Below are 15783 nucleotides of genomic sequence, written 5' to 3'. Positions count from 1 at the left end.
TCTGTGGTGTATATTGTGTTGTACGGTGGGTGGGGACACGGCCCCAGCCTTTGACACAAAATGTAAAATGGGTAGATTTTGTATTGTTTTAGTTTTTTGGCAAGACGCTCTTGGAGCCCTCCTGCCCCCTGTTAGCAGTTTATTATGTAGCACAGCTGTGAAATGATGAATAATCTTGGGTTTCAGTAAGGTTGTCCAGTTGCAGTCATGCCAAAAGTGTGCTGAATGTTGAAAGTAATGCATGTCTATTTTTGGGTAATAATTTTCTGTCAGGAGCGCTTGAACTTTTTGCCTGCACCTGTATGTAGTAAATCAAACATTTTTAATCTGAATGGATACGCCAAAAGCTTCAACTCGCACAACACTACAAAATCTTCTGTAAAATGTACAATCATTTATTCTTTATTTAAATTTGTACAAAAACTGAACTATGATTGATCAAGATGAGATTTATGGAGAAATCTGAAGAAAAGGAATACCAAACGCATAAAACTGGAATTTTAAAAAAAAGTAGAACACAAATAAAAATTTTTTTTCTGGGGGAGATAAATTAATTAATCCATGACAAGGGCATGTGTGCGTGGTTAGGATGCTTCATGGTAGAGAATCTTACATTTTTTAGTAATAATTCACCATGCCAATATTTATTTAGGTACTGCATAGAACGCATCATTTGCAACACCCCATTAAGTATATGTGACCTACTCTACCAAAACCAGGCTCTTGTCTAAAAAAAAATACATTATTAGATCTTTGTAATCTAGGTCAAAAGTTAATCGATGCAAAAATTGTTTAAAATTGATAATAAATGGCAAAGATTAATTACATGCTCTTACTATCCCATTTACCAGCAAACCCTTTAAAAGGGCATTCAGATGGGTTGGTGAACCAGGTTTTGCCAGACTTATCTCAATAATCCAATTAAACATCAAAGAAAAATACCTCTACTTAAGAGTCATTATCATAGCAGCCATTGCTGTTTCTCAATACCAGTATAGTATTTAAAAACCAGGCTGGAAAATTTTAAAAACCTGTTCAAAAAAGTTTTGAAATTTTTATTACCCTAGCTATAGTTTCAGATAAAAATTATAATAGATATGCTTTTGAATTTTAAAAATCAATGATTTATTTTAGAAGTTACATGGTATTTGATTTAATTGTGCTAGTCTCCTTATGAACTATTCACAACTAATGAGCTTCACTGTTAATCTTGTTACAAAATTCCCTGAAGCATTAATTAATAGAGATAAGAGATTGGCAAAACCTGGTTCAAAAATTGAAAATTTGGTAAATGGTGAGGTTTCCTCATGAATATTTTCATTCAAACATGCATTGAGATGGTCAATACATGGGAATTTTAGCTTATTTGAAGGTTTTTGTTTTTTGATGAAAGTGCCTGGTTTTGCCATAGTCGGTCAGAATAATTTAGTTTCCCTAATTAATAAAAATGTTCAAAGTTCATCATGCTCTTCATCGTCTCCATCACCTGTTGGTGCCTCGCCTCCAGCACCATCATACAATTTACTTATAATAGGTGTAGCTATATCTTCTAATACTTTTTTATGAGCTTCAAAGTCCTCTTTTTCAGCATCTTGGTTACCATCTAACCATTCAATTTGCTCTTCAATTGCTTTTTCTAATGTTTCTTTCTGTTCTTCTGTTAATTTTCCTCCTAATTTTTCCTCATCATTAATTTGATTTTTTAGAGAATATGTATAACTTTCTAATTCATTTCTTGCATCTACTTTTTCTTTCAATAATTTATCTTCATCTGCATATTTTTCTGCATCATTTATCATCCTTTCAATATCTTCTGGTGATAATCTATTTTGGTCGTTGTTGATTGTGATTTGTTCCTTGCTTCCTGTTCCTTTGTCTTCGGCAGATACCTTCAAAATACCATTGACATCAATTTCGAATGTAACCTCAACCTGTGGTACACCACGTGGAGCTGGTGGGATTCCATTTAAATCAAATTTACCCAATAGATGGTTGTCTTTTGTCATTGGTCTTTCACCTGAAGGAAAAAAATATTTAAAAAGTAAGCTAACTGACAACACTTAACTATAAATGGTTAGATTTTGCTATTATGGGGACATGGTAGCTTGCCACTCTGGCACAGAAATTTCTAGTATTGAATATGCTTCATTACTGTATGATGTTTATAATATGGATGGTGTTAATCAAAATTCATGTGCTACTTGTGTTGTCCTGTGTTACAACCCTATGCACAGCCTCATAATTGAATACATAATCTGCTCCTGGGTGGAGACCTGGATACTGTATCCTATTCAGGAGCCAGCTACAGATTCAAACCCCAGATTTTTTTCAAAATTACAAAGCCCAAAGCCCACCATGTGTCAACATTCTTAAAGTAAATAGCTGAAAACGTACCTTCAAAAACCTGGATTGTGACAGTGGGCTGATTATCTGCTGCAGTGGAGAAGATTTGTGATTTCTTGGTTGGGATGACTGTGTTTCTTCCAATAAGTTTGGTCATGACACCACCAACAGTTTCAATACCCATAGTCAGTGGGTTAACATCCAGTAGCACAAGGTCAGCTTTAAATAAAAATGAAAATATGTCATTTGAGGGCACACTAAATTTATGTTAATGGAATTGTTTTATTTTTATTTGTAGTTTAATAACCATGGACTTTAAAGTAGCTGGTGCTGTTGCTTGAATGTATTCAAACAAGATATATTCAAAGTATTAACACTCTGAATTACCTCTAGGGGAACTTTTTAATTGCCATTTCTGAATATTTCTATGACACAGCAAATCTAGGTACTGCAAAATGACAGTGGCGGTAGATGGAGCATTTTTCTTTTGCCTGTTTATCACAGTTTCAAATTCATAGATTTTTTTTAAAGCAGAAAAGACATTATGCTGCACTGAAAAACACAATTTCGCCTCATTACAAGCTCTTAAAGTTGTTCACAAGTCTTTGATTCTTGATAAATAACAACAATATAAGTGGACAACTAATAATAAATATTGTGTCCACTTTTGTGTAAACACTATGAATAAATTGCATTCTTACCGGTCTCATCTTCACCACTCAATACTCCAGCCTGCACAGCAGCACCGTAAGCTACAGCCTCATCTGGGTTGATTCCTCTTGAGGGTTCCTTGCCGTCGAAGTATTCTTTAACCAGCTGTTGCACCTTCGGAATACGAGTAGATCCTCCAACCAAGACAATTTCATGGATTTCTTTCTTTTTCAAACCAGAATCTTCAAGAACTTGATTAACTGGCTTCATGGTTGATTTAAAAAGATCCTGAGGGAAATAACATGAAATTCAATAAATGTACATCTATTATTTGTAATATATGGGAGATGCTCAAAGTACAGTATGTGGATCTTAAGGTGTGTTCACATTGGACTAAACTAACCAAGTACCTTGTCACCTACTACATATGCAAATCAAAGTGCAAACAGTGTTACAATTTGACAGTGAAAATTAATCCAATGCAAACACAGCTTAATGGTAAGCAGTAGTTGTTTAGTTTTCAAAGTTTAGTTTATAGCATATATTACAGTCCAATTCTTAATTTATACTAAGTAAAGTTTAATATAAATTTGTATAATTTATGTTGGTATACCCATAATTTTTTATGTGAAGATTTAATTGCAATGTCTTAAATGTTTTGTAATTTCTTGATGTACATTTTGAAACAATATTCAGTTTTACTTCTATTTTTTTTTGGAATCTGTTAAATAAGTAATTATACCAGATTCTGCGTCTAGTGTAAAATAATGTAAGTAGAATTGCTACAAAAACTATTACTGTAATGTTTAAATCAAATTACCATGTTCAATTCTTCAAATCTGGCACGAGTAAGAACTTCTGAGAAATCTTCTCCATCATAGAAGGATTCAATCTCAACTCTAGCCTGATGTTGGGAACTAAGAGCTCTCTTTGCCTTCTCTACTTCACGTCGAAGTTTCTGCACAGCACGATTGTCCTTGCGAATATCCTTGCCCTTCTTTTTCTTGTACAATTTGATGAAATGATCCATGACACGCTGATCAAAATCTTCACCACCAAGATGAGTGTCGCCATTTGTGGAAATTACCTCGAAGACACCATTATCGATTGTTAGGATGGAGACATCAAACGTACCACCGCCAAGATCAAATACCAAAATGTTCTTTTCACCTTCCTTTTTGTCAAGACCATATGCAATGGCAGCAGCAGTTCTGAAAAATAATAATAATAATGTTTACCAAGCAATATGGAGCATATGTCGGCAATTTGGCTCAGTAAACAGGTGCATGAAAGGGCATATTCCACTCTAAAAAAAAAAATGAATTAAATGATCTTTGGTAGTAATGTTCTATGCATAACCTGTAATTATAATCAGCTTGTTGAACTTTACAGATCTACTAACATTGCTTCCAAGCTTATTAGTCCCAGTACTCTGTGATTGGGTATAGCAGGAATAAAGTGTAAACACTTACGGTTCATTGATGATCCTCATCACGTTCAGGCCTGCGATGACTCCTGCATCTTTGGTGGCTTGTCTTTGGGCATCATTGAAGTAAGCAGGAACAGTCACCACAGCATTGGTCACGGTCTTTCCAAGATATGCTTCAGCAGTCTCCTTCATCTTGCCCAACACCATGGCACTAATCTCTTCAGCAGCAAAGGTCTTCCTGACATTGTTACCAACATCTACTTCAATGTGCGGCTTGGAATTCTTCTCTTTTACTTTGAAGGGAAAGTATTCCAAATCCTTCTGAACAGATCGGTCACTCCACGCGCGTCCAATCAGTCGCTTCACATCAAAGACTGTGTTCTCTGGGTTAGTCGTCAACTGGTTCTTGGCAGCATCCCCGATCAATCGCTCTCCTTCAGAAGTGAAAGCTACATATGACGGAGTGATTCGGTTTCCTTGGTCATTGGCAATTATCTCAACACGTCCATTCTTGAATACACCAACTCTGTAAATAAAAATTGATAATCATTGAATTTCAAAGGTATGCAAATGTGATTGGAAAGATGGGAGAAATCACAGGTTTGAGATAAAAGTGATATGGTACAGTGTTTCAATATTGAATCGCAATATACACAGATTGGCAATCCTATATAATTTATCTGGTAGGACTCGCAAAAATAGGATAAAACCCTATCCTATGCATGTTGCTATGTCATAAACATTCTAATGGAATTGGGGGCGGGGCAGGGGTGGCACCAAGATTTGCCCAACAGGGAGCCGATGTACCCAACGAAAAAAAGTAGGCATGGACGGGAGTCGCCCAAAATCTCTCTGTAGTGAATATAAATGACAATTTAAGGGTTTCAAAGGCTTTTTTGATCGATTTTAGAGAATATGTAGAAAATACATTTTTTTTCACCCCGACGAATTGCGGTTTGTCTTCCGGCCACCCTGACAGGGGCCGTATCTCCAGCCCCCAAGCTGATGCCACCCCTGGGGTGGGGGAATGGTATCATGTTATTAAGTATACTTACACAGAATATGTTGTTCCCAAATCTATTCCAATAACAGTTCCCAGTTTCTCTTTATCATCTTTATCGTCTTCATCCTCATCATCTGCTCGTACCCACGTGCAGTTTAGAATGAATGCCAACAGGCAAAAATAAAACAGCGTTTTCTTCATCTAAAAAAAAAAAAAAAAAAAATCATTTCAATTCTCAATTCCTAAACGCAAGTAGAAAATTGATATCCACAAGTTCACCACAAGAATCATCATCAATTTTAATCTTCTTGTAATGCAAGTACAGTAACAAGATGAATTTAAGAAATTGCAGCAATACAATGCATTTTTTTTTTTTTTTTTTTGTGGAAATGTTACTTATTTAAATGTACCTATGTGTATGCACTTGCACAAAATTGGCATATCGTAAGCGATAAAATGTGACAAGGCTGGCCTATGGGCCTCAAATTGCCAACAAATGGTGCAGCAATGACTTAGTGGTTGTTTCTATTACTGTATTATTTTCAAGGTTTTAAGATGTATTGTCCCATGCTAAATACCAAAAAAAAAAAATCAAAAATATTTTTTGAAATTAATTTGCCCATTTTGAAGTAACATAAGTTATCAAGTTGAACATAGAAATTAGTGTTTTTAAAAATTGTCTACCCATCAGTTTACAGCGAAAAATGACAGAAACACTTCCAGCAGTCACTGGAAGCGTTTTATAATTTGTATTATAATTTTTTGGTTTAAAAATCAGGGTACACATTTTTAAAATTCAATAATTTTTATGCACAAATTAATAATTTGTATGTTATTGCAATATGAGCAAGTTTATAGTTTTCAAAATTATTTTTATGATTTTTTTTACATTAGCAGGGGACAATACATTGTTGAATTACATACATATAAAGTAAGCCTATACAGCGCAAGGGATGAACAAATTAAAAAATGAATTTATTATAGTTATATCAAAAAATATATCAAAAACTGTTTTTGTTTTTGTATAAGAATCTTTCAATTCCTTCACATTCCCAACTGATTTTGAATATTTAATGTGTTGCTACCTCCAGTTACAATCTGTTAAATTCACTGGAGAAAGGCAATTCAGTATGGGGAGGGGATTTGGCGGTATTCAGATTTTGACCATTCTCGCCGGTGATGCTTAGACTTTAGAAATCCCAGAGCATTTTTCTAAATTAACCAAGCCGAATGGTTAATTTTACCGACCTCAGCCTGCCCAGTAAAACTTACCACGGTCTCGGTTAAACTAACCACGCTGGTCAAGAAGTCCAATCCGAACGTGCAACACAGTTAAAACTTCTTCCATGTTGACACCGCTCGAACAGAACCGGAAGTAGAAGTCACAAACTAGCGCTCTCAATAATATTTTTTATACACAAGGTTAAATCTTGGTAAAACTATGGTAAAACTAACCATGTGAATAATCCAAATGCGAACAATGGTGAAATGTACACATGACTGGTTAAAGTTACCCTGGTTAAATTTACCATTTTTAAAATCCAGTGCGAACAAGGCTTTAGGCAAGTTTAACTGTAGGTGCTATCTATTATAGTTCATTTTGAAGTATAATACCCATAGGGATTAAACAAGTCACGAATTAAAGACCTCTCCAATTAATGACAACTTTTCTGTGGTCCCAAATTAGCAGATGTCTTGTCTTTATTATTATAATTAGAGACCAAATCTGCTAAAGACCATGGTAAACCCAGGTCCCAAAAGTGGTCTTTAGGTGGAGAGAGATCTGTCATTGTTAAGCAAATACACATGGGACTGATACTGTATATTAAAATTACATTTGATCGTCAATTATCATTTAAAATCATCATTTAATATGCTGTCAATACTTGGTAACTGTAATGCTATGCTTTAGAATGGTTTAATACTATTTAGTACTATACTTCAGTTTTGGGATGGGCGGGGGTTAGTTGTAGCAGGGCACACAAGCAGAAAAGAGTAGTTTAATAAGATATGAACATTTTGTAGATTATATGTATGCTATTTCATAGTGGATATGTTAATGGTATTACTATGTAATCTGATTTTTAGGTTTAAGAAAAGAGCACTCGTTAAGTAATCCCTATGATATTGTTTTGTTTTATACCGTAATAAATAAATCAAAGTGCATATTTGCACCACTTTTTGTCTGACAGATATTGTAGTGCACAATGCAAATATCTTTTGCTCTGAAAGCCTATGTGTGAAATTGAAATGGGTGCTTTTAACAAATTATGGTTTTATGATGATACATAGACATCTGACTTGCATGAATGAATATTTTTATTAGCTCTATCTGAAAACCATTTTACATTTTCAGGGTTGTAGCTGTAGAAAACTAAGGGTTGGTGATAGACATTTTAAAGATGGGTGGGTGATAACATTAGTAAACTCCAAATAATAATGGATTTTAAGAATAGAAAAATGGGTTAATAAGGGTGGGCGAAGGGCCAGGAAATTAGCTTTAGACTAGGTGGAAAACTTAAGGCTGGGTGACCTCCCATAAATACATCCCTGATTTGCAAATGCTCATGTGCTCTTTCTATTAATATTATTGTAATTACTAATAAAATACTTTTATTTTTAGGAATAATTATGAAGTTTACAAAGCATGAAGTGAAGAGAGAAAATGGTACAGTAACTTGGAATTTGGTTGTTTGGTATATAATTTTTGTAAAATATAGCCTGTTAAAGCCAGGGTCCGAAGGGGAACAAATTGTTGTTTTTTTTTACATCTGATTTCAAAGATACAAAATTGTGTTTGACAAGAGTAATGACATACAGATTTTTAATACTACTTAAAAATGGTGGAGGAAGATGTGGTTACACCCCTTTTCCTTCAGTTTTTTAAATATTGAAAATCTATCCTCCCATTAACCATTCTCAAATTTGTACTTGTTTAAATAAAATTCTGATTTTATTTATTTATTTTTTTTTATAGTTTTATATGTTTTTCTTCTGTCAAATTGTATTTTCACATGGCTAACAGGAATACAATATAGTCTAATTAAAGTATATGTGTGATGTTTCCAAATACTGCGACCATTTAAAGCTAATTTATTATATCATACACAAGTACAAATGTTGGATGTCTCATTAATGTGTTCGTGTTACACACTATCATGTGTTGCAATGATGTTTGCATAGTTCAACAGATTGGACATGAAGAATAAGCCATAGGATTTCGCCCCTAGCTGAGCAACACATTAAGTTATATAACATTTGAATTGTATATAAATCTGACATGGTTTTTCCTTCTTTCCCAAAGGCAAGTCAGAAAATAAGACTCTGTCCTGATTATTCTTCAGAAAGGTAAGTGGACATGGTAGTATTTGGAAAACAAAATATTGAATTTTAAATGTCCATAAATTAATCAATTTTGCAAGAAGTTAAGATACACTTATTGTAGGTGGTATGTAATACATTTCATTACTCTTGCTATTTACCTTTGTTCCTTTATTCTTCTTAAAAAGGGAGTTTAAAATGTTGTAAAGGATGACACCAGATAGGGACAATGACTATAATGATTATACACCATCTGGATCGATAGGACTGATGCAACAACTGAACGTCTGTTTCTTGTGTGCACTACAAAGCATAATTTATTGTTAATTTTTTCGTCTTGTTTTCCAGACAATGCAGCAGTGTCAAGTGTAAAAGAAACTGGTAAGCCAAATATGTTCATTCATCTATCCCATGAGGCTTTGCAGGTAATGATTGAAGACTAAATGGTCTGATGGGCAGTGACTGACCAACGACTTCAACTAGGGCGATCTGATGCAAAGATTGTTGCTTTAGAAAACATATTCTCCTTAATTGAAATAATTATATTCATAAATAATCCTGTATAATTTGTTTCTTAGCTGTATGAGTTACCAAATTCAACATAAGCTGGCTTTGAATACTATTCTGAACTGTACTTACAAAGATATGTAATAGAATTTCATTTGCACTATCACTGATACATGTTAAAATTATAAATATAAATGGATTTGTCAAGAAATGTCCATACATTGAATGATATTAAACTACCATTAAAATATCTGACAATTCTTTATTTGTCTTGAATTGCATAAAATTCAGAATTTAATAATTGCATTTTGTTTTTCTCAATAGAATCCCAGAATATGGCATGTTCCTGACAAGTTAGTAGGTAAGAAACTAAATATAACTGTCCTAAGCAAGGGTTGGATTTTGTTGAAAATGGTTAAAATGTTGTAATGATGACTGCATAGTTCATCTGAAACTCTGATGAACAAACCAGAGGAATTTTCGCCCCTATCTGAAAAGCAACACCTGAATTCTGCACCCCAAAAGCCTTACAATAGCTAACATAGTCAGATATTTAACAATTTTTAACTTCTTTTTCAAAGGACAAAAGAAGGTCTTGTGGCTGTTCAGGGATCAGTTGTAGGTAAGAAAAAAATAAATTGTGGGATGCCTAAAACTTAATTCAATAGTGTTTCTCTTGCACAATTGGTATCTAATTCTTTGTGCTCTGCTAAGTACATTAGGTAATCAGTGTGTTTTTTAGTTTTATTTTATTTTTGATGCGAATCTGTAAAATCATCGTTGGTTGTTATATGAATTTAAACCGATTCTAGAGTCACTGTCGTTGATACATAATGTACATGAAACGACTGGTGCTTAAAGTCTCGGAAATTAAACACCTAGTCTTGCCATATTCGCTGAGAGCAGATCTCTACTGCAATCAGGCACCCGGTTCGACACAATTTGCCAGCATGTTTTGGCCATGTTGATTTCTCATGTTGAATTTATTCTATATATACTACTGTACTAATTTTGAAGTTGTATACATAGAAACATATTAATTACGAGAACATTTCTCTGTTATGTAAAACTATGTGTCGGTAATTATTAACAAAAGTTGTTGAGAGTTGCACAGGACGGAAGTGGATGGTATTAATTTATGGAGGCCTTGCAGTGGGCCAGCAATGGGTGAAGTGATGAATGTTGATAGGTGATAGGTAATAGTTGATATTGAAAAATTTAATTGATGTCTCATTAATTTTTTGTAGGTTTTATCAAGCGATTGGTTCTGGAGAGGGTTTGTGGAGGATTAGATGTTGATTGGCAAAATAACATTCAGCCATTGTATTTGAAACAGTTTAAAGAGCATTATTGGAACATCTTTGTCTACAGTAAGTTGTCTTTATTGGTAAAGAGGCTGTATGCTTTCACCGATTCTAGAGTCACTGTCGTTGATGCATAACGTATATGAAACGACTGGTGCTTAAAGTCTCGGAAATTAAACACCTAGTCTTGCCATATTCGCTGAGAGCAGATCTCCACTGCAATCAGGCACCCGGTTCGACACAATTTTTAATATTCTCTTGTGTAAAGCTTGTTTTTGTGTGCTTGTATTAAACTTTGGTCTATTGATTTCAGGTGATTGGTTGGACACAATTTGCTATAACCTGACATTATTTTGGTGAACATCAGTTAATCAAAGATTTATATGGCGTTCGTATCTATCATTAATAGGGAGATGTTTGCGGCACATCATGGTAAGTGGTATTGAATACTAAACTAACTTTGTTTTTTCAAGAAGTGGAGATGGTATATAATATATTGTAATGTTGTAAAAGATATATCAAAAGTGTTGCAATGATGTTTGCATAGTTCAACAGATTAAAAATGAAGAATAAGCCACAGGATTTCGCCCCTATCTGATCAACATGTTGAAAACATCTAAACAGCAACATTTATATCAGATGTAGACAAACCTGACATTTTTTTTTTTTTTTTTTCCCCAGAAAACCTGGTTAGGGAGTTAATCATAAGTGTGAGTGGACACAATGGATTATATATATTGAAAGAACACAAATGTTTATTAGAATTTTTTTGCCTGTTGACTTTTAATACACTATTTACTGTTAAAATTTTTGTGACGTTGAGGTAGTGTAAAATAGTTTTTTTGTTGTTGTAAAGGATGACACCAGATAGGGACAATGAATATAATGATTATACAAACTCTGGATCGATAGGACTGATGCAACAACTAAACATCTATCTTTTATGTATATACTTCAAAAAACATACCTTCATCTTTTGTTTGACCCAGATTTCTTGTTTTCCAGACAATGTAGCAAAGGGGCCAAAACAAAAGCAGGTAAGACCATTATATTAAGATATTCTAACAAAGAGGCTTTGCAGGTGATGATTGAAGACTAAATGGTCTGATGGACAGTGACTGACCAACGACTTCAACTAGGGCGATCTGATGCAAAGTATTTACTAAATACCATAAACCAAAGAAACCATTTTCTTTTAAATAAATTGTCTACTTACTGATACAAAGCAAATCGAGTGATAAATGAAATAAATATGTAAAGTCTAACTAAAATTATCTCTTGTTTCAGGTGGTCAAAGCCCAGGCATTTTACTTCATCTCTACATTGGCTGTTATATTCAGTAAGTTTATGTATTTTCATTGTGTTCAGGATTAATTTTGTGTTCAGGATTAATTTTCTGGGTAAAATATTGATTTGTCAAGGAAGAAAACATTGCTACTTTTGACTGTTGTATGATAGGATCCTACCACCAAGATCTCGGAGACAAATCGTAACTGTTTCTTGTTCAAAGGCACTTTATAGAAGGTAAATATTAAAAAAATTTTTTTGTGTGTTTGTTTCCTAGATGGAGAAGATACTGACTATTTCAATTCTGCCCCCATCAGGACATGCATGGTACGTAATGTCTAATTAAATTTTCTGTTGTGCCATTAGTATTGTTGATTAAATAATATAAATTGATTTGTCAAGGAAGAAAACTTTGCTACTTTTGACGGTTGTATGATAGTACCTTACCACCAAGATCTCGGAGACAAATCATTAAGTGTTTTTTAACATTCAACCGTTAATACTGAGAGGCACCTTTTAAGAGATGGGAAAAATGCAATGTTTGTTTGTTTCCATAGATACTGAAGATATTGTTATTTTAGATACTGCCATGGCCAGGATCCTCAAAGGTATGCAGTGTTTACCAATTTTATATTAAGCTACTAGTTGTAATGTACCATAGTAATGATTTGTCAAGGAAGAAAACTTTGCTACTTTTGACTGTTAAATGATAGTACCCTATCACCAAGATCTCGGAGACAAACATACAGTAATGTTAGTGTTAAAAAGATAATCTAATCTAAATGAACCACCATGTAAATACTTTGTGTATTGTTTTTTTCAACAGGCTAGTTCAATGGATTCATTGCTTGATGTTCCCTATGGTGAGCATAATCTGTTATTTGAAGGTTTTTAATATTATCTGTAATTTAGAGTTAAGCTCGGCACACACTTCGCTTGACGGTCATTGGCTGACACGATTCCATAGAGAACACCAGGGGCGGCGCTGAGAATTTCCCGACAAGGGTTCCAAGCTCCCCAACAAGGGATCCAATCCCCATCCCATCGGAGGTACCATCCCCCATTCAGGGAAGATATGGCGCCACCACTGCAACCCATACAATCGTAATAGTGTACAGTACCTCGCCCATACGGTAGCACTGCTCAAACTAAAGAGTTTTTAATCCCTAAAACTTGACAGCAAGGCATGCTTAAAATGTATATTGATTTTTCCTCGACAACCTTGGGTGGAGATGAATTTGTCAGCTGATGTGATACGACCAACAAATGATGTAGTGTGTGCCTGGCTTTAGCCACATATGATGAAACAAGATAGGGACAAATGATTTCCTGTGATTATAAAGTCATAAATAGTAGTAGACCTGATGTGGCTAGATGCAGTGCTAATGGTTTGTCAACAAAAGATAATGCCAAGTTGACCAATACTGTTAATTGTATTTCATATCTCCTCAGAATGTTGAAAATTGTCCAAAACACAAGGTGGTCTTCTAAAGATGTTGGTATGTTCAGTCATGTATCTCCATTTAATGTAAAAACCAGTTGAAAATTACTCTATAATTGTTTCTTAGTGAAAGTAGTTAAAAATGTTGCATTGTGTAGTTGTCATTCTTCTTCAAATAGTGAGAGACCTGTGATGATGACCTAAGAATCGCTGCTAGGGATCTAATCATGACCATGTATACTTCTAAACTGAGCAGGTTTTGATTTCATGATATCCACCATTAGAGGGCAGCATACTACGTTAACTAATTTAAGATTCTCTGTTTTTTATTGCAGGTGTTTGCCCTGCGACAACAGTTTAACAGTTATACTGGAAAGATGTGAACAAAGGTTTGTTGATTGTTTATATACTTATCTTAAAGTGACGAAATACTAATTCAATAAGTAGACATAACTTTTGTGCAACACAGGAGATATTAAGAAGACATCACACCAATAATTTTAAATACGCTGAAGCCTCCAAAAAGTGTAAGCATTGTGGCGCTTATTTTCAATTTATGTATTTAACAGTCCGTCAATTAAACTTTCATTTTCTGGCACCTGTGATGATTAGATTCAGAGTGATCCACTAAATGATGTTTTTGTGATTTTTCTTCTGAATCTGAGGTGAGAATTGTTAAAAAATTACACACTTTAGTTTAACTTGACTGCTATCTATAATTTTTTTTTCTATCATTGTATGTTTTCAGTTGGTTTACAAGTGGCTCTGAACCACAACTTGCATGTTGGTAATATGGTTAGTACATATTTTTTGACAGTTCACTGTTTTGTATAGAATACTTTGTTGTGCGTATGCTGTTGTCAAGCATGTGGTGTGTCGTTGAGTGTGTGGTGTTGAGCATGTGCTTGAATGATGACTGTTTACTATGGTGTGTTGTGGTGTGAAGCGTGTATTGTGATGCTATTATGTCTTGTTTTGTATGTGTTTTATTTGGATTTGCTTGGGTTATGTGGTGTTTCTACCAATGATGATTATCCTGAGTGATCCAAATGATAAATACAGTGATTACACGTATCTTGCAACCTGAGGTGAAACACTACTACAGACCTGCTGTACTGAAACTCTAGAAAAATAAGGGCTTGCCAAACATTAGAAGCTTTAAATTATGTGCGATTCTTAACCAGAGGTATTTACTGTATAATTCAAATCATGCATAAATCATTTTGGGCATTACACTGCTAATTTAGTGTAGCAACACCAGGTTTTATCTACCATGATTTTTGAAATCAATAATTTAAAAACATCAGTTTGTAATTGAGGGGTTCTGTTGTATTTGTGTTTGTCTGACTTATAATATTAATGAATATATACAAACATCTTTTGTGTGAGTTAACCAAAATACTCCAAAATTGATAAATTTCAGATTGGTTGTAAGTCATGTTGAAGAATGAAGTTGAAAAAACGAAGAATGTTAGGTCAATTCCAGGCTTGTCAAAATTCTGTTTTATATGTAGTCTATACAAGGTAAGCCTACTAACAATATTATACATGCTATAAATAGAGCTTACAAATATTATTATACAAGCTAAAAGTGCTAACTATGTGAAATGTGAATACAAGTTTTTGGAGGTTTTTCATAATTGAATATCTGCAAATCATACCGTTTCTTGTGTAGAAGGGAAGGGTCATATGAAAGAATATATCTTGTGTTTCAATTTCTATATACAGTAGTCTGTAAATGATGAAGAATTTTGTGTGGAATCTCTTTGAAAAATACATCATGAAAATCAAGTAGTGGCCTGATACAGACTTACTAACACTTACAATTATGGTCGTAACATACAAATACAAATACAAATTCAGTAGCTTTGTATTATTTTGATTTTTGCAGCCTTCAAGTGTGACAAGAGGTTGCAACATTAATTGTAAGTTGTGTTTATTTGAACATGATTGTAATGTTAATGTGTGGACTTTGTGTTATTAATTATAAAGCATACAACTTTATTGTCTGTAAATGATGAAGAATTTGTGAGAAATCTCTGAATAAAACCCATGAAAATGAAGTAGTGGCCTGATCCAGACAAAATCATCTGTATTTACATATCCTTGCAGTTAATACATTTTTAAGACATCATTAAAAACCATTGTTAGGAGCAACATCAGAAAGGCATCCAACATACAACTATATCAAGCATAGAAGACTATATAAAATATATACCATACATCAATGTGATTAACTATAATTTGCGACCTGTCATCAAATAAGCATATGTGCCTTTTTGTTAGTTCCTATGCATGTAATGCAATAGGAACTATTGTAATCACTCTTGCTATCTCCTATGTTTTTTATTGTGTGTAGTGTGTATGTGTGTGTGTAGACATTTATGCAAATGCGCATGCGTCAAAGAAAAGTTTTCCGACATTTTGTTTTACATCGCGTGTGTGTAGACATTTATGCAACTGTCTCTTATACCCATCTAGATGTGTATAAGAGACA

General features: G+C 34.0%; 1 protein-coding gene, 2 long non-coding RNA genes and 3 other non-coding genes across 8 annotated transcripts in view; 5 read left to right on the top strand and 1 right to left on the bottom strand.

Annotated features, from left to right (window-relative positions):
- Positions 1-1201: 1201 nt before the first annotated feature.
- On the bottom strand, positions 1202-5652 carry LOC117102702 (endoplasmic reticulum chaperone BiP-like). The gene is made up of 6 exons (XM_033243090.1): positions 5479-5652; positions 4467-4949; positions 3815-4205; positions 3045-3282; positions 2395-2562; positions 1202-2017 (listed from the first exon to the last, which is right to left on the bottom strand). The coding sequence occupies exons 1-6, from the start codon at positions 5625-5627 to the stop codon at positions 1452-1454; spliced, it is 1995 nt and encodes a 664-aa protein (XP_033098981.1). The 5' UTR covers positions 5628-5652; the 3' UTR covers positions 1202-1451.
- A 1282-nt stretch (positions 5653-6934) lies between these two features.
- LOC117102704 lies at positions 6935-11001 on the top strand. The gene is made up of 6 exons (XR_004444458.1): positions 6935-8774; positions 9096-9128; positions 9579-9615; positions 9836-9876; positions 10502-10624; positions 10872-11001. It is a non-coding gene; the product is annotated as an uncharacterized LOC117102704 (long non-coding RNA).
- On the top strand, positions 8586-8668 carry LOC117102717. The gene has a single exon (XR_004444463.1). It is a non-coding gene; the product is annotated as a small nucleolar RNA snR60/Z15/Z230/Z193/J17 (small nucleolar RNA).
- LOC117102718 lies at positions 9674-9756 on the top strand. Its single transcript, XR_004444464.1, has one exon. It is a non-coding gene; the product is annotated as a small nucleolar RNA snR60/Z15/Z230/Z193/J17 (small nucleolar RNA).
- An 80-nt stretch (positions 11002-11081) lies between the features above and the next one.
- Positions 11082-11164, top strand: LOC117102715. The gene has a single exon (XR_004444462.1). It is a non-coding gene; the product is annotated as a small nucleolar RNA snR60/Z15/Z230/Z193/J17 (small nucleolar RNA).
- A 73-nt stretch (positions 11165-11237) lies between these two features.
- The window catches only part of LOC117102703, a 6591-nt gene continuing 2045 nt past the window's right edge, over positions 11238-15783 (top strand). Inside the window, exons 1-11 of one of the 3 annotated variants that reach the window (XR_004444456.1) lie at positions 11238-11268; positions 11564-11595; positions 11846-11897; positions 12123-12172; positions 12403-12453; positions 12672-12708; positions 13298-13344; positions 13622-13675; positions 14035-14081; positions 14710-14810; positions 15178-15211. This is a non-coding gene — a long non-coding RNA (uncharacterized LOC117102703). Of the gene's footprint in view, positions 11269-11323; positions 11714-11845; positions 11898-12122; positions 12173-12402; positions 12454-12671; positions 12709-13297; positions 13345-13621; positions 13676-14034; positions 14082-14709; positions 14811-15177; positions 15212-15783 lie in introns of those variants that run through there. The other 2 variants (XR_004444457.1, XR_004444455.1) reach the window with 2 other exon arrangements.

Source organism: Anneissia japonica, unplaced genomic scaffold (genome assembly GCF_011630105.1).
Source record: "Anneissia japonica isolate Jap-2015-1 unplaced genomic scaffold, ASM1163010v1 scaffold287628_len271844_cov180, whole genome shotgun sequence".
Lineage (NCBI taxonomy): Eukaryota > Metazoa > Echinodermata > Crinoidea > Comatulida > Comatulidae > Anneissia > Anneissia japonica.
This window is presented reverse-complemented; position numbering and strand designations above follow the sequence as displayed.

What these genes read in the sequence shown, in the direction of transcription:
- LOC117102702 (XM_033243090.1), bottom strand. Translation starts at nt 5,627, where the DNA reads ATGAAGAAAACGCTGTTTTATTTTTGCCTGTTGGCATTCATTCTAAAC. An exon ending in ATGAGGATCATCAATGAACC is followed by an intron (nt 4,206 to 4,466) that starts GTAAGTGTTTAC and finishes ATTATTTTTCAG; the next exon opens with AACTGCTGCTGCCATTGCAT. An exon ending in GAGTGGTGAAGATGAGACCG is followed by an intron (nt 2,563 to 3,044) that starts GTAAGAATGCAA and finishes TTTTATTTAAAG; the next exon opens with CTGACCTTGTGCTACTGGAT.